This window comes from Phaethon lepturus, unplaced genomic scaffold, assembly GCF_000687285.1.
Source record: "Phaethon lepturus isolate BGI_N335 unplaced genomic scaffold, ASM68728v1 scaffold55495, whole genome shotgun sequence".
NCBI classification, from domain to species: domain Eukaryota; kingdom Metazoa; phylum Chordata; class Aves; order Phaethontiformes; family Phaethontidae; genus Phaethon; species Phaethon lepturus.
The window spans coordinates 17,913-43,053 of NW_010540889.1; the positions used below are offsets into that span (position 1 = coordinate 17,913).

The 25,141-nt window shown below is 42.0% G+C and overlaps 1 protein-coding gene across 1 annotated transcript in view; it reads right to left on the reverse strand.

Moving 5' to 3' along the window:
• SRGAP2 (SLIT-ROBO Rho GTPase activating protein 2) overlaps nt 1–25,141 on the reverse strand; it is a gene marked incomplete at its 3' end in the record, with an annotated part of 61,846 nt that overhangs the window by 16,348 nt on the left and 20,357 nt on the right. Inside the window, exons 4-9 of the mRNA XM_010287549.1 lie at nt 15,141–15,203; nt 11,278–11,493; nt 10,246–10,374; nt 5,276–5,500; nt 3,516–3,617; nt 2,433–2,630 (exon numbers count right to left, since the gene is read on the reverse strand). Coding sequence (XP_010285851.1) covers nt 2,433–2,630; nt 3,516–3,617; nt 5,276–5,500; nt 10,246–10,374; nt 11,278–11,493; nt 15,141–15,203 — 933 coding nt within the window. The remainder of the gene's footprint in view (nt 1–2,432; nt 2,631–3,515; nt 3,618–5,275; nt 5,501–10,245; nt 10,375–11,277; nt 11,494–15,140; nt 15,204–25,141) is intronic.

The following is a 25,141-nucleotide window of genomic DNA, read 5'->3' on the forward strand; positions in this document are numbered from 1 at the left end:
CTGTTGTCAGCCAGAGACTGTGAGCATTTTGCACCTACCATCTCCTCAAAACCAGGCAACTTCGACACCCTCTCTAAGCCCAAGCTCACTGCAGTGTTTCTCCAGCCAGAACCTGTGTCAGGTAGCGTACGTAATGAAGCGAAATGCAAACTAGACCATATCTTCCTGCCTTGTGGGAAAGGAGATTTTATGCTTTTGAGGCTATAAACAGTTTCTGCCACTGTCCCACGTCCTTAACTGTCTCCAATCTGGAAAGCTCAGCAGTTTTCCTCCTTCCGCTTCCCAAGAATGACTTCAAACAAGGCACTCGACTGAAGGCGCGGGTGGATCAGGTCCCTGCTCCCCTGCGCCGTCGCTAGCAACGCAACGTGGGAACAGTGGCACATTGACACGACCAGCACGACAGTTCCGTAGCACTGATTAGCAGGGGAATCTTATATAATACTTACCCAAGTCTTAAGCGTTTGCCAGCTATAAATTTACATTAATTTCTACAGCACTTCACAGAATGAAAGTGTACCATTTTGTATTGAAAAAAATAACACTTCCACTAAGAACTAAAATTATCTCCTCTTTTAGGGCTAAAAAGAATCAAATCATTCATTCCTCTTTTCTCAGGTAGGGCGGAGTGCCAGCTGCATCACAACGAGCAGTACGATCTCGGCTCTCGTCCCCACGCCTCTGCCGGCGGAGGAAGCAGGAGTGCGGCCGTGGGAGCGGCGGCACCCGCCTGCCAGGCACCCAGGACGCGTCCCCGGAGCTCAGCTCCCTGTAGGCACTGCTGCGCCCTCGCGTCCGCTACCGGCATCGGGCAGCGCTAAGGCAATCGTCCCGCCTGTGCTTTTCGCCGACACGGGGAAGCTGAAGCTTCTGTTCTGAATACAAACCTTCCTTCAAAGCCGTAACAACAGAGCGTGCAGTGATATGCCTCTAGTGGAAATACAGCTTATACCACTGTGGAGGTACTACAGGCAGCACTCCTTCAATTAAATTCCCATGGTGGCATAACTACATCTACTTCAGAGCCGTGCCTAGCTAGCCATGCAGTACGTGGAATTTCCAACTTGAATTATGTAGTAATACGGAATATTCTTTCAAATTAGTATCTTTCAGTTCATATCCCTCAGCATTTAGCACATCATAAGGTATGAGGGGATTTAAATCTCTATCCTGCACTATACTTTGGTTTTTCCCCTCTACACAAAGAATGCCTCGCCCATAGCTCTGCCCTCAGTCACATCAATACTCATCTGAGCATTTTCTCATACATGGAAAAAACTGCTCCTTGTAGATTCAAAGCTTAAAATCCGTATAAAGGATACTTAGGAGTCCAGTCAATAGTAGATCAATCAAGCCTCTGACTGGGCTGGTTAAAGAGGGCCTCCATGAACAGCTTCGTTCTGTTGATAGTTATTTTACCCACGTTGTGTGGGACGTGATGGATCACACCTCTGCTTACTGAGACGGCTCCGCCGTCCTGGTGGGACCTCACTGCTCTGCAGCAGCATACTACCACAACGAAACGGAAAAAGATTACATCCAAATAAAGTCCTGGGCTCGCTCTCCTATTTGAGCTTACAATAGTCCCTCTCTAGAGAGGGAACGCTTAGAGCTCAATGAAAAATCACTTTTCGAGTTTCATAACCCTGGGCAGGGTGGTCAATCCCTTCTTAATTGAATCATTTTCTCCACCCACTTTTCTCAATACCCAGTTTCACCTTCTATGAAGTCTTTTTAACTTTTCTAAGTCAAGGCCTGACAGAAACCATCCTGCCAGCTAGTGTGATTTGCACAGAAACTTCAGACTTTGAATAAGCAACACCATTCTTGGAAGAGGAATGTAAAGGGCATTAAGTATAGCAAAAGATGCCCAAAGGAATGACTAAGTAAAGAGGATAAGAGGTATGATTTTCATCTGCTGTTTTGAAATATTTTTAAAATGGAAACAAATTCAACAGTTTAACATAAATCTAATTTAGGAAAAAAACATATAGTCTGGTATGAAATTCAATACAAAAAGCTCTTAGCATCTTGTAAAAATGCATCAACTCAATTAAAAGCTTATGTGAGCTGAAACTGTAAGATGATAGTAACAAAAAACGAAAGAGCTAAATGTTATTTCTGTTTGTATTATCTTTGAAAATTGGTATTTACAAGCTATTAAGTTCTATCTCAGACAATTCCTTTTTAGATGCAGAAGAAACCAAATTTTACAGAGTTTTGTCCACAGACTAAGATTGCAGTGACAAAGGTATCCCAATATATTTGTAAAGAATGCAAAGCACCCATTTTTAAAACCTAATACGTTTACTCTGCTTGCCCGAAATCAATTACAGAAGCATTTTTTTAAGATGATAGCATCATCTTGCACTCTCTTGTGAGTGTAATTCTAAATACATTATACGTGCTCATACTGAAAATTAACTCCTTACTGTGAAATAGAACTGCTCTGTCTCCTGCTGGTTGGCCCGTCTCTTGGCAATGCTGGGTTTGCTCATGAACGTTTCCGAGACAGTGGATTTAACAGACTCCATAGAGTTGCTGTACTGAAAGCAGTCAGAGACATCAAAGTCCTCTATCGTGACTATATCCTGGATTGTCTGAAGTGTAGCTTCCATAGTCTTCTTAACCTGTCCAGCAAGAATGAGAGTACTTAAAAAATGAAGATAGTACGTTGCAAGTAAAAACCAGAGGTAGTAAGTACCCTGGAGCATTTTACTAATAAACAGCTATTACTGGTTTCTCATCCTGTGTGCCATAACTAAGGTGCAAGTTTTGCTCATTGACAGCACAGTGCCCATAAACACAGGGCTGGCAGCACACAGAACCTGCCAGAAGTAGCAAAACAGTTGTAATCTTACAGGCTGGGATGAGGAGGAGATGTAAGGAAATTTAACCTCAAAGCAAAGAATGCTGGAACACAGATCTTTGTTTTCTGTAACTAAATCTACTGGGCATCAAATGTTAGGTATTAAAAAGAAGACTCTGCAGAACTGTAAACTTTTACTGAAGGCCAGAATCAACTTCCTAGACATAAAGTAGTTGGAAATTTTGCCCAAGAAGGATTAAAAATTCTTGAACACAGAGGTGCAGATTAGGTATTTTGACCTGTTCCCAAACAAATGCTGTTGATCTAGTCTTCTCATCTTAGATGACCAATTAAACAAAAATTAGCTCTTACCTTCAGTTACGCAACTTCACTGTCTTCACTTCAAAACATTAAATTCCTCTTTTTCTCTTAGCTATCTAAACACAACTTTTGCAACATAGCCAGTCCTATGAACTTAAGGATGGGAAGAGAGATACGTGCAGGTGTTTTAAAGGATCCTCTCCACGCACTCAGCTTTCACGCAAGATCACACACTAATGCACTGCTGGCCTCAGCTGCCTTATTCTTGAATTTTACCACGAGTCTTCACAAAAGAGAATCACAGCAACTAGATTCTTCCTTAATTAATCCCCATTCCCCACTGGACGTAGTAAGAGGTTTGTTGATTTTTGGTTGATTAGCTCACCTCTTCATTTTCAATCTTAAGCGTAGATAATCTAGACTGCAGTTGTTGGCACCTCTGCACTAACTCACTCTGGACTGGTTGTTGGGCACACAGTTGCGACTCCTGGAAGAAAAACAGCGCTGCTTTTAGACCGCTAGGGAAAAAAACACAAAATCAAGAACACTGCAATTATTTCATTCAATTATGATAAGCAAACATCCTCCAAAGTGCCTCATTTTAAAACTTTGTAGCCCTGGATTTCAACCAGCAGAAAAGGTCTCTGTTCTACCAAATTGGGAGTCTCCTTCCTGACTGTATTGAAAAGGTGAGCAAGAGAGAGAACGTGAACATCGAAGAACTACAAAAATTAGCTATTTTCAGTAATGTAAGCTTGTCATGTGTTTTGAAAGTCTGAAGGTGTTTTATCACAGTATTAGGTTAAATCATGCCGCACATCAAGAAAAATTTGGTTCAATGTATTAGCTAGGCACCCTGGGGCAGGGGTATGAGTGGCTTAGCTTGCTCCGCTGAAGACTACCTGTACACTACAGCAACAGGTATGATTCACTATTTAAGGAATTCAGTGGAGTTGAAATAAAAAAAAGAAGAGGTGAGGGACCTGTGGGCTTCCAGTGGGCTCCTCTGTACTGTTAAGAATTAGTCTTATTTCACAGCACGAAGCAGCTTTTCCTTTTAGTTTTGTTTTGTTGGTGGTGTTTTTTTCAAAAAGGAAAATGTTGACCTCATTGCATAAGGCTATTTTTTAAAGATAGAAATTGGAATTGGAGTTTTATCACACACATGCACATATACCATCATACATTCAATCTGGTAGATGCAGGACCATTGCAACAAGACTATCGGCATGCGTTTATAAACACTCATTCGGCCTTGAGAAGAACCAAGATAAATGATTCTGCGAATGTGAGCTGTTAACTGAATGACAGTCCGCAAGTAATTCTTTTTCTTCCCACAATCTTACAGGATACGACCAATGCACAGAAAAACCGAGAAACGTCATTTGCAGTCTGAAGGTTTCACTTAAAAGGGAAGAGACAAAGAAGAGCCTTAACCACCAAATGTAAGAAGAGGCTGGCTGCAAGAGACCATCCTTACAGTTTTTCCTCAAGTGTTCAGGAGGATAATCTGGAAATCCAACCAATTGACCTAAATTATTACATTGTACATGTGTTCCCATTTAGATTTGTGAACCGGTTTCAGCTTGTGCAACTTTAAACAGTTCCCAGATGAGTAACCACATCTTGATAAACCTATAAAAAGAGAGATTTCCGTTGCCAAAAATGAAAGTGCACTGACTGCCTTGTCTCACAATGAAGACGCATAAAGCACCGCTAAACCATTTGTGCTCTAAGATTACACACTCAAATACCTCAAAAAAACAGCATTTAAGTCTCTTATCTTGTTGCCCCTCCTAATCTCTAACTTCAGAGTCTGTCGCAGGCTGCAGGGGTCAGCCTGTGGCTTGAACGAGAGGTTAAAACAGCGTTTCCTGTACACATTTAGTATTATACCTAATTAAGCATTTTCATCTTCAGTAGCTTTGATAGTCAGAAAAGTGAGAGTCGGACATATTCAGACATCCATGCCAGGAGCCACTGCTTAATCTTCATATCAGCTCCCTTTTCTAAGGCTCCCCCTCTACCTCCCAAAAATAGAGCCAAACAGGTGGCTCTGGGTCTGTCTGTCAGAGACGAGGGCAGCAAACAGGCGAAGCTGCCAGCATTTACAGAGCTAGAGCCGGAGGAGGAATATAAACTGACCATATCACCCATATGCGGCTGAAACTCGAACTTCATCGGCGGACAGAAGACATTGTTGTACATCTCCATCAGGCGCTGCTTATCACTGTTGGCATCCAGGTTCTCAACGGCGTTTTCAATGGCATCCAGACCCTCATGCTTTGACTGCTCCAGGTTTAGCTCAGCAGACAAGAATGTCCTGAGAGCTCTGTTGAGGCTAGCATGGTATCCCAGGTCACAACACTGCTGGAAGAAGAGACACAATTCCATATGAATAAGTGAAGAAATTCTGTAATGGAAATGAAAATGTTTCCAAAGTCAGAAGTTACATAAATGGATAACAAGTTGTGGATATTTTACCATCTTCTGGGTACCACAGCGGTCTCACATCTCCCACGGATTGCAGAGGCACCTTGACTAGGGGTCCTCCGAGTTGGCCCTGAACAGAATTCTCAACCTCTAGTTCCATACAAATTTCAACATCATGTTATAATTAGTATCCGAGAAAAGTACAGCTTCAACTATTGTAACACACTGTGGAGTTCTCATGGAGTACTAGAGGGTTCATTTCATGCCGTTAAAAAAACGAAAAGTAACACAGAAGTGGGCATGTTCAGTATATTTCTTCAGATTATAACCTTACTTTCAGGGATGCAGATTCCCACTGAAAACATGCCAAAATCCTTAAATAAAAGTATTCAAAGTAAGAGGAAAACAATGCACTAGAGTACTATCTGGAGAAACAAGACACAGGATTTGGATCATCTGCAAAGGTTAACCTGCATCTAAATTATTCCACCCAAGATACAGAAAGCTGCTTAATTCAGTGAACTTCAAGAAGCACGAACATGACCTGTGCATAACAGGCATAAAGGGCAGAGTCATCCAAAAAGCAAGCAGCGATCAGTTGGGATGACTTCATTGCTGGGGTGAAACAGAAGAGCAAAAACTTTCAAGCAGAAAGTGGTCATGGTCAAGAATTTCCTGGCTATTACTGACACACCAGGATGATGTCACTGAAAGCAGCTTCAGCTCCACACCGGCTGAGCAGCCAAGTCTTAATGCTTCAGAAGGGAGAAAGACACTTTTCATTAGCTGATCAGAAACAGCCTGGATTTTTCAGACATCTAGTAAAGTGAGTGAGAAAGGAACCCACCTTCTTGGAATTACAAGCAAGATTACATACGCTAGGAGAATATCCAAAAAGAGACCATCTGCTTGATTGCTGTGCTGCTCTGTAAGCAAAATTCACATGAAATCTCCTCCTCACCCACCATTTGGGTCTCATCACTGTCTTTGTGTGCAAACACCAAAAAAAAAAGAGCGGGGGGAGGAGGGGTGGAGAGAGAGAGAAGAGAGAGCAACTACTGGACCATTCCCTGCTTACACACAGTCTCTGTCTCCAAGTGCTGCTAGATGCCTGGCTCCTGTGCCAACAGGCTGTGGCAGGTGTGGAGTCTTGTAAAAAGAGCTGCAGTTGCTGGTTAGGCTGGAGGCAGGGAATTAAAGGACATTACATTCAGTGAGAAAGAACAAAACCTAGCCAAAAAACCAACAAAAACCAAAAGACGCTTGATTGAGAATTTGCACGTGCGGAGGGAGTCTTGGATGGACAGCCACTCGCAGCTCCTGCTCTGCTGCACGCACGTCACAGTGCCATCCTCTGCAGTAATTTGGGGAGGGCTAGTCTAAGTTGGGCCAACAGTCCAGCCAGGATTAGGATCAGCTCAGATCAGCAGTCGCTCCTTTTCCCCTCCTACTGTGGGCCAGACAGTTGCACACCCACCCAGGGAGACCAGCTTGTCCTCCCTGCGCTCGCCCTCCTCCAGCACGCGTCCGCGCCCGGGAAAGCTGCTCTGCTGCGCGAGGGGAGTTCGCTGGTGGGACTGGAAAGTCAAATGGGACTTTGTATTTTACACCCCACCTCGCTGAACTGCAGGACTACATTAAGACGACAAAGTTTTTTTGCTTAATGTTACTGAAGCCAGTGACAGAAAACATTTTTCAGCCCACTCCTCCACTTCAACATTTTTAAAAGTCCGGCATACCATATTTATAAATGTATCAGTCTTGCCATCCCTTTTCTGGGTTATATAAATGTTTGATGGAACCGTTCTCCAAGGAAATCAATTTTTTATAAGAATTTAATGATAACTCATTCAAATTCACTTCCCAACGTGACAGCTGATTAACCCTTTGCCAGTTCGCAGTTTTCAAACAGGCCTAAAATAGAAGATGTAAGGAGAACAAGCCCTCTGTCTTAAAATGCAATTTACATTTGGAAGGGAAAGTATGAGATCCTGGAGTAAACAGCAATAGTATTCCTACTCCTAGAAGAGTATTCCCACCTATTCCTAGAAGTGTAAAGTAAGCTTTAAGACTCTCACATACACACACATTTTCATCTTTTTTTAAATTCTGTCCTAGTGACCCTTTCATAAGTATGAGTTAATACAAACTTTCCCATTACTGTAATATTTCATTAGCATCAAAGCGCTGCCTCAGTCCCCAAAGCCAGGAAATTCAAAACTACTGGGCTATGTCAGGAACAATTTATTGCTCTTAACTCACAATGAAGAATTAACTCACTGTTATCCTTCCGTGCACATTGGAGGGGGAACACAATGTGTTGTATAAACATGACAAGTTTAACTGTATTTGGCCTAACACAATCTACTTGTAAGTAACTTTGAAGATTGCTTTTATATTATATTTCAAAATTCAATATCATCAAACGATTAGATCAAGGAAAAGAATTAAGACCTGGCTTAAAAATCACATTTATAAGTCAGATGCTTCAGATAACCATCACTGCTTATAATTGTTAATTTTCGATCCTTTGGGATCAAAGGCATTAGTAAATCTATACTCCCCGCATCCTCACAACGAGATAACCGAATTCCATCTGCTGTGCTCCCAGGCAAGTCCCACATTTTTCCATGCCTTCTGAAAAGAGAGCAGAAAATACTTTTCTTTTAAAGATTATGAGAACTTACAATGTCGTGTTAAACTGAATGCTTCAAGGAACACAAGGGAGTTAACACGGGCATGGCCTCACCCAGGGTCACGCTGGCTCCTCTCTAGGACCAGCGACAAATCCACGCACTGCGGAAGCCTGGCTTCTTGTCTTGCACCGCTGCCCACCGCGCCCCAGGCACGGCCGAGACTATCCTTCAAAGCTGGGTAACCCGTGTTTGTCAACGCACAATCTAAAAGATCTCAAGTCCGTGCTTAAAAATTGCTATGGATTTATGAAATCCAAATGAATTCTTTACTAAATATGACTCCTGAAAACATACTGAGAACAGTCTGATGACAGACAACGGAACCAAGCACATCTGCAGTATGGGAGAGGAATTATGGATAGGATTAAAAAAATTAAGACAATTGAATTCCACTGATGTCAGTGACATGAATCCCTATCTTGTATGTGTTAATATAAAAAACCCCAATGCTATAGAGGTAGTTATTATTTGTTAAAAAACAAGACAGCACCATTTCAGTTGAGCAAATGTTAACCAAAAAAAGTCTCCTAAACAGGCAGCAGGTATAAATGAAACCCGTCTCTTCAGCACAGCAATTTTGCAAAACGACATTTTGAAATAACAGTATTTTTCAAAGCCATCTAGCACTGAAAATCCTGACCTCCAAAGGACAGGTTTAAATAAATACCTAGCAGAAGTGCACTTCATGTGATTTTATGATCAGCTGAATAGATGTATTATATATACTGTTAGGTATTATAATAGCCAACTAATTAATAGTGATCTGAGTGCTCTTTATTGCCTATGTCTAGAGACACTTCTGTTCATTACTTTCCTCTCCTACAAAGAAAGTTCCCTTCAGGCTTTGCAGTTGAGTGTTTCTAACAGTGATGGCAGCGGGCTGTCCTTGGCAAGCAGAATAAGATCAAGCAACCGTCAGCGACCCAGACACAACATGTTCAGCGCATTGGTACTCTAGTTCTGCAGGCTGAAGTGGGCAGTCACGTATTTGTGAAAAATCTCGGGATTCCTAACTGGCTTTTCTGAGTTTTCAAAGAGGAGAGATTTTTTTTTTTTGGTTGTTGTTGTTGTGCATTTTACTAAAAGTAGAATTGATGCCCCCTGAATACTGGGGGCATCATTCAGCTGCAGAACAGAGGGCTTGCAGGCAGCTGGGGAACAAGCTGCCTCCACCTCCTGCTCCATTACCCAGTTTCTGCAGAGAGTATTCTAAGAAAAGGGGGGACTGGTTTCTACATTCAGTTTATTTCTTCATTTCTTTGTGTAGCATAGTCAGAGAGGCTGTGGGGTGGCAAACAGTGGAACCTCCATCATTGTTGAGACTCCTCCGACACCTTTCAGAGCTGGATTGGAAGTGCTCTGCAGTCCCAATGACGGAAGAAATGCACCAATTTACTGCAGAGCTGGTGGGTCAGGGTATCGGGGAATGGAAGGTCTAAAAAGCAGGGAGGTTCATCCCTCTTGTGCAATATGCTACAGCAAGTATTAACCTTAAGATATATGGAATTTTTCAAACGAAGTTAAAAGCAGCTTTAGAAAATGCTTCTGTCCTCAATTTCTTTTACCAACTGGTATACTGTTTCTACAGCTAACATTCTTTTTTTAAATGTGCTTCTGAGTTATAATCTTGCAGGTTTACTTAAAATAGTAAATAGAAAATGTCAAGCAACAGTGTGATACTGAAGCTGAGTTTCATTTTAACTAAGCAACTCCTCCTTCTACACATTTCAATGCCAGGTTTCTTGTGCAAGCTTTTACCTTTGCAACAAACTCTGAGTTAGCCATCTAAGAAAAGCTCACTTAACAGCTAAATGACCAATTATCATGCCTGTTGTTACCCTCTAAGCTGCCCATCCAAGACCATCATTCCACAGCTGTACAGAATATACCAGCACAACTGGTAACTAAGATATTGAGGAAGGAGAGGCACACGTGAGGGTTAATGGCAATGATATTCATTGCAGGCACCCAAGCAGCAGCACTTACATCAATGAGATCAGACAGGTCGTGAATGTAATACTTGAATACAGATGCATTGGTGGCTTCCAGAGCTAGCAGATACTCGTTTCTTGCCTTAATAGCCTTCAGTCTATTTTCTGTGTACTTCGCTTGGCGCTAAAAGAGAACCAAAACCAGAATATATTTCAAAAAGATGTATAGCAGGAGCATTAGCATTCTCAGTAACACCAGAGAATACCAAACAAATCTCACTCTGCTCACACAGTTTTTGTTCATTTGGATTCCAGTTTTATCAAGACTCAAAGACTTAGAATTTGGATTAATTATTTAGATGCTTTCAAGCATTACTATACAAGACAGCTTTGCATATAAAGTCTTCTCTTAAAACAGACTGTGGGTTGGGGAAGATGAAGAGAAGGATGAAGGAACAAGGTGGGTCTATGAGGTTATGGCACAGCTCCAGCACTACCAGAGCAGCTGCTAGAAGCCCACGGGTACTCTGAGGGCTGCTGCAGGCACCCCACCTCTTCCAACAGAAGCTAGGCCTAAACTTGGTCTTTTCAGAGACTAAGTCAATTAAAAAATAGCTCTTCACCTTCTATCAGCTTGAATCTTAGTGCTGAACTACTTAGCTGACAGACCGATTGCTAAGGCAATGGGTTTTGCCCATGAAGTCAGTTTGGGATTGCATGTCTCCCTGTAGCGCCGGTCAGATCTTAACCTGACTTGAAACGGTAAACAAAAATCTGCACAAGAAAAAAAACATTAACCATGACTTCCAAGAAGGCAGTTGTTACTTTGATGCCCTAACCTCGTTTTAGCTTTTTGTGCCATGCCTGTATAACCTGGGATAATACAAAATGCATATCTGGTTGTCCTAAAAAAACCCTGGTGCTAGCTTTTGCCTTTTCTAAATCTGAATGTTTAAAACTTGTACAAAAACTGAGGCTTGCAACTGAATGTCACAAAGGAGGGAATGCTGTAGCTCCTGTGCTGAACTACTGCAAAGGTCCCCTTCTCAAGCACTCTGCACAAGCAGTAGCAATGCCATGGAAGTACCTTCTCCTTCATTTTCTCTATTTTTTTCACAGAGCTCCGTCGAACATGTTTTTCTTCAAACTTGACATTGGAAGTTGAGTCAGGGGAGCGTGGTGTCTGCTTGTCCTCTTGTTTCACTGACTTCCCAATCTGCTTTTCTTCCTGCTTCTCTGCTTCCTTCAGCTTGCTCTGAGCACTAATGCTGTCAGCATTGTACATATGGTAGGTTTTCATAACCTGCAGAAAATGATACACAAGAGTCAGAGAGCACCACAGTGCAATTCGCTGAAGAAATGGGTTTACCTAACCAAGAAACTAGGCATACAGATGTCTTGCCTTACTTTACCTGCATGACCAAGCCTTAGGGAAGACAGTAATACATGTGTCTGGAAAGCTCACAGGCTAGGAAGGAGGAGAAAATCCTAAGAAAGAAGTCACATGCTGTGACATTTCTTTTTTTTTTCCATTTGCCCAATGCACTCCCAAAACTGTAAGTTTCTTTAACATAACTATTTCATAACAGCTGTCCATCATGTTTATATTAAATGCAAAATATCATACTAAGCAAAGGCATTTGGACAGTGATGAGCAAGTTAGATCTGGTTGCTAGTTAAAAATATCTAATGGCAATATCCCTGGCAAAACACTCAGGGAAATTTCACATTTCAAAAAAGCACGACAGAAGATGCACGAATGAAAGCGTGGCTCTCAAAATGAATTTGAAATCAAAGTGGATTATTTTGCAGCTGCTTCTTTGTTTAACTTTGGCATGGGCCTCCTTGTACAATCCAATAAAGGAGCCATAAAAACCAAAAGAAGATACAGACTAAATCCAGCCTACTTACTATTCAAAGAAAATTATATGCCAACGTTAGAAAATGATAGCTTTTCATCAGCAGGTAAGGCTTCAGAAGGAATGCCTATCAGTCTTTCATCTGGATGAATCAGTCCTTTAAACATCACAAGTCTTGAGGACCTGTATGCAAATCAATAGCCTGAACACAATGGCTGCAAAAGCAACTCAGTTTCGATTTGTTTAAATCAAATTTGATATGTAAGTACTTCTGTTCAACTTATGTAACAAAAATATTAATAAAAGAGTGTGGTTCTTTTGCTTAGGGAGACCTGGACCCTGTACTATATGGACAATCTTACCCTGTACTATATGGACAATCTTTTTATAAGTAAGTACAGATAAATATCCCCCAGAGTCACAAAAAAACCCCTATTTGTTTCACAGGATATTCATGTCAGCTTTGTGTTCAGAAAACAGAACCAAAAAAACAAAGGACATAATATATAAACTAGCTTTTTTTATCCACAAATGCATAGCAATTCAATTCACACAAAGCAAACATTATTATGATATAATACAGGGGCCAAAAAATGCAGTTGCATAATGACACCCTAATAGTGTCATTCCAGCATTAATAAAGACACCACTTCCAAACCATTTGATAAATGGATTTTCAGCTGAAATAAATACCTATTTCACCTTAGCTTGAACCACAACATAATTTTACGTAAGTAGGACGCATGCTCTCTCTTTATGCAGTGATCAGCAAAGGTTCCCAGATACAAAGAGACGTTGTATTTAAACATGAAAGAGAATGTGAATGCAGCCAGTATTAAAGAGAGACTTTCTGAATAATTCACACACACACTTTCAGCTCCTGCATATGCTTAGACTATAAAGCAGGCATTTATAATAATAGATGCAAAATAGTTTCTTTTCCTCTGTCACTGAAAGTGGAACTGGCAGAAAGCAAGAGAAGCAGAGAAAGAAATCATAATTTTAATGATTTTATCCTGCTGACAGTGCCACACTGGCAGCCACAAGCTCTGCCCGCCCCACGTTTGGCGATGGGGTCACCGCTGGCTCACTAGTGCCTGCTGGGGGCAACAGCACCGTCAAGGACTGGCTGCAGAGGACAATTCAGGACAAAAACTTACAGGTCATAACAATCCTTGATGTTTTATCTGTAAAGACTTGGTCCCTATCCATTTTGTCTGAAAATAGGGATTCTGCCAATCCTTTGGATACCCAGCAGAACAAGAGGTGGAAGTATTTCTAGAAGTACCAATAAAAGCAATCCCACCAGTGATTAAATTGAGTCTAGCAAGAGGTATCTCCTAATACGATCAACAGAAGTGGCTTTTTCAAAGGAAAAGAAATTTTCTGGTGAAGGGACAATTTAAAGTTTTACAGCAGAAAGAATTAATAAATAGATTTCAAGTTCCTAACACTGCCATTATAAAGTTAATACCCTACATTGCTTTGTTTATCAAAGGCTGAATTGTGGAAGATCTTACTTCCAGTGACAGCAAAATTATCAGGACTCAGTATTTGGCTCAGTGATCTGTCAGAGCCTGGCACGCAGAAATGATTACATATGTCTATGTAAACTCCACTAACCAGCCACCTTATCAACTTCAGTGCCGTGTGAACTTGGATTAGAAATAAATCTCAGTTCCTAAAAGTCTGTGTTTAGAGACACATCTATATTCTTCCTTGGGATCCCATACAAGTACACGACTCAAAAGTTGAATCAGATTGTGCCCTCAAGTAGAAAATACCTTCTAGAGTAGGCAGCGCTGATGACAGGCACAGCTACATTTACAAAGCCACTTTCATACCCAAAGAAAATTGTCTGCCTTTCAGCAACATGAGCACAGTGCTGTTTGCTCATACTGTTGTAAACCAAAGCTGTGCTAACTACAGCGACACTACATCAAACCACAGGTCAGCTTCGAAGTGCCTCCAGCTTCCACCGTACTGCTTGCTCTTGGCTTTCCTGTCGAGGAACACAGACCCTCTCTGCGCACAGAAAGACTCAGTGATGCTAACCACTCTAACACAGAAAAGGAGGAAAATCATAAGCTGGATTCAGTGTCTCACCTCTTCAACTGCCATTTCAGCAGCAAGAACATTTTTCCTACTCCTGAGCTCCCTTTTTTCCTAAAAGATCAGTCTGAATATTTGGCTTTGATGCTCTAATGAAACAATTCCCTTGTATACATTTTGTTAATATGGGAAATTTCAGGGAACTCCCCCTGATACTCGCATTGATATTAATACCAAATTTCATCATAGCGTTGATATACCACACCCTGAGAAACACCCCTGGATCATCTTTTGAAAGAACGAAGGAAAGAACATGTACCTCAGTGTAACGACCCCATGTATCATTAAGGAAGGACAAAAGAAAAGACATTTTGAGCAAAACTGTGTATAGGTTCTGCTTTTAAAAGAGAACAGTAACAGCTGCAGAAAGCAAAAATTTAATCAGACAACAGACTTTTCCATTCATCTATGTGAGAAGAAAAATCCCCAAGCAGCCTATGAACTTTTATGAACACATTCCTTTCCCTTCCCAAGGCAGTGCCTCTTTCTTGGTGTCTCCAACGGATATACTGAGAAGCAAAAAGCACAGATGGAAGACTATTACTCTAAAGGGAACTGTTTTGCTGAAAGAGTTGAGGAACAAATAAACACACTGGGTCCCCCCGCTAAAGCTGTATGCTGCCTTTTGTATGCTCAGACCACACAAAACCACAGACTGAACATTTTTAGTGTATTTGGAAATAATTCTAATATCTCCTACTCTTTTTAAAACCAACACTGCGGCTAGTAGCAGGTGTGCATTAAGGTGAGATATTTGAGAAGTGCAGCCAACACTTACAGAGCTGAAACAATATAAGGATAGAGTGAAAAAGTAAGATTTATGGTGCTCTGTAGACTGGTGAACACAAGCTGCCTCAAACTACAAAGACTGCAGGCATTCATCAGTCTTGGTGCTCAGTCTGCTGGAACAGCAGGCTGGGAGAAGTCAAACACTTCTTCCTTCTGCCTGAAAAGATGCCAAGAAGTCAGTTTGATTTACCGTGTAGAGTTCATTCAAGACCTTCATCAAGTCTTCCTGGAGCTGCAATCCCACTTCCTTGCTCTGCAACAAAACAGAGAAATGAAAGTTAATTGGGGAAGATGGTAAAAGGTGGAGGAAGTGAGCATGCTCCACATCTACAAATAATTTAGGCTCAATTAAGCACTGCTATTTATGCTAGCAAATCCAATAACTGCTCAGCCCAGAGCCACTTATGGTCAAATTGCACAAACAGTATTAATAACTGTTATATATGCACAGTCAGAAAAGCCTTACAGTATGGAGACAGGGCAATTTCCAGAGGAGGTGGGATTTTCAACATTACAAGCCTGGAAACACATAGATTTGCCTATGTTAGCAGGATCAAGCAAGACTATGAATATAGGATAGCTTGGTATGGAAGCTGAAGAAATGCAGGATAAGAAAGCCAACAGGAATCATCTTCCTTTATTGAACACCATCTCACAAAACAGGCAATACTTCAATTTTGCTGATGTAAGGCACCTCCTTGACAAAGCCAGACTCTGAAGCTGCAATGCAGCTGGCTACCACCTCCTTCACACTCCCATCTCTCTAGACAATCCTTCTGCTCTTTCTTTTGACCTTGCATCTCACTCCCAGCCCTTCGGTACCACTTGCCAGCCCCTCCTATCCTTATGCCTTGTCCCTTGACCCCACGCACGTCAAGAGTTGCCAGTGCCACCTCATCATAATGATTCTTGAGGAAACAAGGTGGCTCAGATGGGGTCTGGCAAGGTGTTACCACTTATGGAGACAGACCCAGGAGGGAAACCTTACTGCCGTTTCTGCCAGCTCTCACTTGATAAGCCTCGTGCACAGATTATTAAATTTATTTCCTGGATTCACTAGGGCCACAGTCACTCTTGGATACTTTTGGATATTAGCGTGGAAATGGCTTGCTGAAGAAGCAGTGTTTGTCACAGAGAAGTCTGGAGGAGCAGGCAGATGTGCTCGACAGCAGGTCTTTTTGCCTGTTGGTACTGCAGGAGATGCTTTGATCCAACTAGATTTTGTGTTTGAAAGACTATACAGAGCCTCAGTCTACTTTTGAGCACAGTGTTAACGTCAATGTATTTATTTTTTTAGTTTTGTATGATGAAGCCAGTTTAAAAAAAAAGTACATGCTTTCAGGTGCACAATCTCTCCTTTGAGTCTCCATGAGGTTTACCAAAAGTTTACCTCTTCTCCCACAAAGACCATGATAGCCTGCTGCACCCTCTAGCCTCCTCCGGCTAATGTTCCTTCACTTCTGTATTTCATCACAAAAGGAACCACCACATCAACATTGAAAAAAAAATGTACTCTGACAGGGCTTTACATACATACATTCCCATTTCCATTGAAATTTTAAATCAGTACAGGATTTACCTCAATCGACAGAGCAATTGGCCTTTTTGTGTTTTTTTAAACACAAGGACTACAATACAATTTAACCATATCAATACAAATCATTCTGTCCTGGGGGACGCTTGCATTAGGGAGCTGCCTAGTTAAACCTAAGGCTATAAGTCTCACAAACTTGTTTCCTTCACTAAAACAGCAGAATGAAAAGAAAAAAAAAATAATGGTGCAGATAAGTGTGACTGGTTGTCAAAACCAGCTGACACCCAAACTAGCCTGCAGCTGAGCATCAGATTTTAAAAATACATTTACTTATTTAAACTCCTTGCTAGGTACCAAGCAGCCAGCACTGGTGATGTCTGCAGCTGGACTCAACTCCTGCATGAAGAGCCGGTGCTGGCACACATTCGGCTTTAGCTAAATACAGGAGCAGGAACAGATAAGTTGCTGGTTTTCTAATAAAGACACCGGAATGTCCAAAGACGTGCATCCATAATGACCAACGGACGGCATTATACCTCTGTATGCAAAGCCCTCTTTGAAGAGGCATTTCTGCATGCAACATAGCTTGTATGCAAAGGAGGGAGAAGCAACTTCCTTAATGAGTTCAACGGTACTATTAATCCTCACTTCATTAGAGACAGGATTTCATGCTAAAACTGTCACTGTTTGCATTCTGAAGAGCGTAAGAAATTCAGACACATCAAAAAGCACATGGACCAGCGTCTGCTGACACGCCTTGCGAAGCGAAGGCGCAGCCTTGCCTCCTGCCGCTGCCACGGCAGCACTGCCGCGCACGCAAACCTTAACAAATCCCCTTTTTCTACAGCTGGAGTATAAATCATCAAGAAAAATCTCTATATTTGTAACACAATTTACATCTTTCAGCCCGCAGTTATTGGAGAGACTAAAGCCAGTAAAGTTACAGTTGGACCCAAACAGATGTTTCCCTTCTTTGCCGTTGAAGACTCCGAGAAGTGATGCCCCCGTTCACTCGCGCAGGCTGCCGAAATGACTTTAACTCACCGCTTCAACCCTGTTCGGTGGCACACGTTACCACACCCCATCATCCCTTTGAAAGTCCAGGAAAATCCATACCCATTCTGGCGGGCAGCTGGTTATCATCCCTGCCTCGAGAAGCTGAGATTGCCACATATTCTAAAAATACCAGAGCTCTTGGGTTCAGAGCATTATACAAAGCACCCTTTAAGGTGCAAAAAAGGAAGAGAGGGAGAAAACAGGAGAGATCAGTCATCAAGTATTTATAAAGCCATATATTGGGCCAAAAACGCAACTGAAGGGGAAAGCTCCCTCAAAAAACCAGAACTTAAGGATAACAGGCAATTATTTCTTACATGAAGTGTGGTACAGCCCACCCCAGGAGGAAGAGGCCTTTGAGTCAACCTTCCAAGCTGGGTACCAAAATAATGGGAAATGGTGGTGAGAAGTATAAAACAGACCTGCTTTTGTCAGCCATCGGAAAAAATGTTTCTCAGTCTGCTGGAAGGGAAGGAATCATACCAGCAGCTCCAGAGAGCACAGGGGAAAGCTACTGGGACGAGGTCTACGCCCAAGGTTTTCGTTGTAGCATCTGCCCCAGCGGATGGCGAGATGGGAGCATTGGAATTTGTGACCTTGTCAAAAACAAAAAACCCAACTGCACACACTATCCAGAGGGAAAGGACGGATCCATCTCCAGGTGACATTCACTAATGCTGTCTCTGGGCTGCACGGGAGCCAGCCAGCTTCACCAGCTTTGCTCCTATAAAATGTTTAACCAGAAAAAATCCCAACAGTTACTAGTATTTAATGACCAAAATCTCAGGAATGTAGCCTTAGCACTTGCAGTAATCTTTAACGTTTTCAAACCTCTGCCTGTAACTTCGTAGCTCTAATCATTCTGAGGTGCAGGAAAGAGATAAAGCACATGGAATTCCACTTTTTCTGGGGTTTTATTAATAAAAGTTATCTAGGTGAGTAATTGGAGAAGCCAAGGAAGAGAGTAGATGTCTTGTCTCTCTACACTAACATTTCTATTCACAAAAAACCAGGAAGGCTTAAAGACTCATGATCTACTAACTATGTTTTCTCCACATATTCCCACTAATTAGAAAGTGCAAATGCATCTACTGCCACATGTAACAAGAATAACTTTATTCAGTTTATAGATTTTACTCATTCACTACCTATTAAGGCAGTGTTTCCTTGATTGAACCTTCATGCGCTGCATGTTACAAGTATATAATATCTACTGGGTCAAGCAAATTTGATAGGTTCAAGATTATGCCTACAAAATTCAGGAAAAGAAAAAGAAGACATAATGAAGACAAACCCACACTTAAACTGGCATTTCTGCCTAAGATGCCAAGATAGCATTAAGCCATGAGAGAAAAAAAATCCAACATAGTGAAAAATTAAGAAGCAAAAAGAGAAAGATTACATAATTTTAAATTAACATTTTTAAATACCACCCAATTCAGCAGTGCTCAGTTTACTGTGTTTCTGAGATGACAGATGTTTTATTATAGACTGTTTACGTATGCGGTGACCCACTCACATCAGCCTGGCATCGCGCTGTTGGCAGCGCAATGGGACGTACAAGCAGAAGCATCCAAGGTCAGGTCCTTTGCGTTTTCGTGCGTTCCAGTCCCATATTCCTAAACCTGCCCCCTTGGTGACCAGATGTGCCGCTGGAAAAACAAGCATCCAACACAAACCATAACAAAGGGGAGCATCCTGCTTTTTTCTGAGGAGTCTTTAATTTAAAGAAGAGAAAAAGTTGGTGATTCCCAATCTCCAAGAGAGTTTGCAGAAACAAGATCTACAGTTTTTCCATCTCTGAAAGCAGAAAAAAAGCTGAAGCTGCTGGCTCATCACTGCAGTGATATGGGTCACAAGGATTATCTTTTTCTCAACATTAGAGATGATTAATGGCAGTGACTGGCTGGGTCTGTTTTAAACGCCCTGAGCACTGAACTTTTCACACAGAAGGAGCTTTTCAGCAGCATGCTTCACTGTGCTGGTTAAACTGCCTGGACTGGAGCAATCATCTCTCTTTCACCCGGCTCTTTTCAGCCCATTTGCTTATTTCTTGCATAAAATTGCTCATTCACTGGACAAACTGCTGAAGCATCAATTATGCGAAATAGATTAAAATGAATATTTTAGTGCATATTCAGGTTGAAGAAGAAAAGAAGTGTAAGTGCCAAATTGTCAAAACACAAAACTCTTTGTGCTTCCAAATGAGCTCTCAAGAAAGAACCTGCCAGATTTATGGACTGGAAAAAACCTTACATTAAGATGAAGGTAATACAGATCACAGGTGTCGTGAAAACAAGAGCTATGTAGTGAACACTGTTAATTTAATGCGGCTCCCTGTACTGATTCCACCACCACCACCACAAAAAAGGTTTAAAAGAAAAAAGCTGAGCTAGCTGACCCTGATAAATGAAAATAACATTGGAAGAAGTAGAATGGTTAGCTTGGGAAAAGTCAAAAGAAAATGCCTCAGACATTAGGAAACACAGTTGTTGCTCAAGCGCTGTAAAGGGTGGTGGACCTGATGTACAAAGAATTTTTCTGAGGTCCCATGGAGTTCAGAGTGCATCCAGACTAAAGGCTGCTGATCTTAACCATTGCCATACAGGCAAAAAAGGTTTCAAGATCTTGCTAGAATGTGGCGTGGAATTCAGAATAAAATGCATGCCAAGGAAAAACAACAACATAGTCTCTGCAGTTGCAAATGTCTCCAGGTACCAATTTCTATTCCAACATCAAATTCTGTATTGTTTTTCAAAGGCAGAGTTTAGAATGATTCATTTTGTAAACAATCTTCCAGGAAAAAGCAATAAATAAAAGCAAAAGAAAATCTGATACATTTTATTATTATCTATTCCTGGCTGTACCTGCAGCTGGAGCCTACCTGTACATCCCTTAAGAAGCCTGAGGAAGGGCTTGTGCAACAAAATCTTATCTAATTGGCTCCAATAATAAGCAGCGTGTGCATGCGGGGAGCGGGCGTCCGCACAAACCTTGTCTCCTCCTTATCCCATCAGGGCTAAACACTTGTTGTCCTCTCGATCTGGGAGGTTATCTAGTCTGATACGCATCCCTACCGCCCTCGGAGGGTGGCACGGCGTGGGAGCCCCCCGCTCGCTGGGGCACGCGGGGCGGCCGCGCTGCTCAGCCACGAACACAGGCCTCCTTTTCCCCGCAAAGCAGGGCCGTTACCCACAGCAGCCCGGAGAACCAGAACGCTATTTCGGCAAGGTGACAACAGTAGCTGATGCCCAGGAGTGCTCACTTGCAACCTCAGTAATTTTTCTTGCAAGCTGCCTTCCTTAAGCCTTTTCTGCAGCCCAAAAGAAGAAAGCAAAAGGAGCTGCCCTAAGCGTGCGTGCGTACACATGCATACGCGTACCCGCTCACACGTGCACACATACTCCTTTGTTACAACAGGGTGTACATGCACCGTGTGCAGAGCTGTAGGTTGCTGCCACCCCTCGCTGGAACATAAATTCCCAGCTCGCTGTGCCAGCTTCTCAACGGCCTCTTTGTTCCAGCCCTCCTCCCCTCCACCTCCCCTCTAATTTAATCAAGATGTTTTTGGGATCTACTGCAGCACTCGCTTGGCTGTTCCGCATTCCACCAAACATTAACGACTTCAGCTTCAAAATATTTAGGGGGGATAATAAATATGAGAGCTAAGGAATGCTGTCAACATTTTATGCCCTGGATCTCAAGCCTCAGTAACGTAGTTCCAAATCTGATAGAAAGATGGTACGGCTTCAAAACAAACATACCGTGAAGTTCACGAGATGCTTTCTGTATAAACTCAACAACAGCAAGGAAGCACTCAGAAACCATTGGTGGTTGAATTTGTAACACATCAAGAGAAAAGATTTTATCTAATACGTTACCTAAAATTATGTCAGTCAGTGACAGGGCTGGAACTGGAACCCGAATCCCCTGATTCTGAAAACCACTCTCTAACAAGGCCGTTTCTGTACGTTATTTAAAAAGGAATTATTAAATATAGTTAGGTGGAAAACAAATGTTAAATGTTCTAATGTTTTTTGAATCAACAGTGGGAGCTGGGAGGCAAGCGGATTGAGTTCTTGCTGAGACCAGTGAGGAAATTTGCAGAAGTGCAAGATCCTTTTTATTCCTATCTAAATCAAGGTTATAATATAGCGTATTTCTTATGTATTAGTTAACATCTACTTACGAGGTTTGTTAGAGAGAAGCCAAGTAGAATTTTCCAAGACCATACGTGTAGCACTTAAATAAAATTTGCTAATTGAAGTTTAGAGTTCTTTATAGGTAGACTCTTGATAATGTTCTTCTCTTCCCCCCTCCCCGCTTTGAAACACGCCTGCCTTTAATTCATTTGCATGCAGTAGCAAATATGATTTATCACCTTCATGTTCTCATCTAAACAATCAACCAGCTTCACTGTATAGAAGTACTCCATCATCACCAGCAGTCCAACCCATTCATTAGAATTTTACACGGATGTACTCTCAGTGAAGCTGTAACCTGCCTGAAGCCTGTGCAAGTTTTATGCAATTTTCTCCCACCACTTTTATGGACAAAGTACTCGGCCATTATTACATGGCCCTACAGAACAGAAATTCTGTAAAGACTTCTTCTAGAAGCTTCAAACTCTCCAGAATTTAAAGAAAAGCTAGGAATCTATGTCATACAACATACATGCATATTTTGGGTCATACATCACCAGTTCAGTTTCCGGTTTAATGATCCATTATGCATTGGCCAGTCATATTTAAATTACGGTTGTATTAACTAGTTTTCTCCACCATTTCACTAGTGATTTGTTTCACTGCTATGTCAGTAATAAGGAATTTTCCTTATTACAGTGGAATACTGTACTCTGACAAGCCATTCCTACATGAAACCACGTCACACTGCTTGCCTCCCATACTCTGAGCTGAAAGAGCTGCTTCTGAACAACCCCCACCTCTTTTTTTCTCTTTTTTTTTTTTTTTCTTCAGAATTCTGTACTGATCCTATTGAGTTTTGGGCTTCAGGCACTCAATCCTAACAAACTGAGCAATTTTATGGCTGAGAGCATTTATTCTTGATGTGAAGCCAGCTACATTTGCCCTCATTGAACGAGCCGTATGTGAAACGGGCTTCAGAAGGTGGCAAGACCTACCGGCAAGTGGTGAAGTCCTGTAAAATATTGGAAGTAATGTTCTGTAATTCTGCTCTCAGTTTTAACGCTCTGCACGACAGCTTTGTCCCAATACCCTTTTTCAAACTGCTGTGATGTATCTCTAGGAAAAACCAACCAGAGGATCAGAGCCAGATGAAGGACCTGGAGTGTAAAAGTGCTGTTACCTTGTTCCTGGCTGACCTGAATTCACACTGCAGCGAAATAAAGACGTGCATACTGGTGTAGTGAAAGACAATGTAAGCATACAGGAAATTAGAAACAAAATGTCATAACAATGGACTACTTTCACACATTAAATAGGGCTAAATGCAGTGTATTCCTTGCCCAATCTATATGCAGAAGTGACATTTTTAGCCTGTAACATATGCAGTAAAATTACTCCAGCTGTAGCCTTCGGTATTCAGCAGATCACGCTGAGTAATAGGCTCTGATCACATCATTGTATCTGAGCGGGTGCAAAGTGTTTGCAGCGTAACAGACACCATCCACTCCAACCGCAGGTGGGGGGAATCAAACCCCTAACTCTGGAGCAGACTGGTGTACTGCTAACTCAGCTAAGAGCACCACACAAATTATTTCACTCCCTCTCCCTTCCCCATTCCACTTGTTCTAAGAACAAGCAGGTAGGAAAACCGGGAGATTCATTTCCCCAATGAGAAATCAGAAAGCACCATTTCACAACAGGCCTCCGTGTCCTTCAACTTTTGGGAAAACAGTAAGAACTCAACACTGCTATTTCCTGCGGCACCCAAGGCAGAGGAAGACGCAGTGGGTAAGGATGCAAGCGTGAGAGCGGGGATATAGCACGTACCTATCAACTCTGCACCTCAGTGGCAGCTTTACTTACGGCACTTGTATATTTACGTGTTTACACTGTTATGGAGAAATATTTCTACAAATGTCCAGCATTTTGGCCAGTGCATTTCTTTCACGTGTGTGGCTTTTCCATGTGTGGAGTACTTTAAGATTTTTCATATTCTGGTACCAATGCAGCTATGAGACATCCTGCAGCTGTAAAGTAGGTCATCTTAAGCATGGACCCCTTAAGAGAATTAATAATTCTTCTTCCTTGATTACTGCAAGGCTTTTAACCGACTCATTGTGGATTTTTCATTTTACATCAAACACTGCGCAGTGTACTAGTAGATAAACTGTTTTTCTCCACGATCAAAGGTATTAAACAGGAAGCGAATTTCAAATCCTGTTTTGTTTCCTTCATCCCTTACAGGATTTTCTCCCCATAAATATCATAACTGAACTTGATACCATGGTGTAAAGGAACGTTACGCTCTCAAAGCAAGATGTGTAGGGCAACCACCCCTCCCTGTCCCCACTACTCTATACGGAGAGGACACGTCCATTGAACAAGCCAGAGAGCAGGGCAGGAGCGGGTCACTGCTCCGAGCACCTCCAGCGAGCCCCCCAGGTAACGCCGCTGCAAGGAGCCCCGAGTTAAAAACGCAGCAGAAGGTGTACGTTTTAAACACAGCAGGACCAACGCCGCATCAAAGGTACACGTCAGAGCAAGGCGGGCAGATGCCGAGAAGGTACCGGGCTCTGTTCAGACACAGCTCCAGAACGCAGCCGGTAACAGCCACCGCCAGTCCTGAGGCCCCGCTAGACAGAGGAACTTACACATATGCAGAATAAATCTGCCTTTCTGCCTATTAATACTTTCCAATTACTTCACAATTTTGTTACGTAAAAATCCGTCAAATTGAAAAAAAAAATCTGTATGGTCAGAAATTACTCAAAGTGACTGAGGCTTCCACAGTCCATTCTTGTAGAAAGATTCCCCCCGCCCCCGAAATTTGAACAAGACTATCAATCTGCTTCTAGGGAAATCTCAAAGAGACAACAAAGAAAGAGTGATTAAAGACACCAAATTAAAGAGACTGCTTCTCAAAAGGCTATACATGTATAAATAATATCAAGGGAGCCTACTGAAAAGATTCGTCTGTAGGCAAGAACACCTGATAACCATGCAAGAAACAGAAAGGTTGTACCACGCAGAGAAATCAAGGGCCACATTAAAACGACGGGGCGACGGGGGATAGAGTGAAAAGGGAGAAAGGGGGAAATCAAAATGGGAATCAGCTCAAATGGAAGAGTATTTTGAAAACATATATGTATATAAATATATAAGTACAAGGGCCACGCTGAAGGATAAGCAGGAAGAAATCAAAGGAGTGCTCTCCACAAAGGTATTCCACAGAGGAATGAAAAGGAGCATGCACAAGAACAGGCGCTGACATCAAAGCAGGACGGTCTTCCAGGAGCAGGAGAGCTGACCAGAATAGCAACATCGGGTGGCACACGGGTTTTAAACTTCAACCTTGTACAAAACCCAGGGCTAAATCATTAACTGTTGGACAAATAAGAAAATATTGCCTCCTTCCCAAGGTGTAGCAATTTGTAGGATAATTCCACCAGGTCCCCC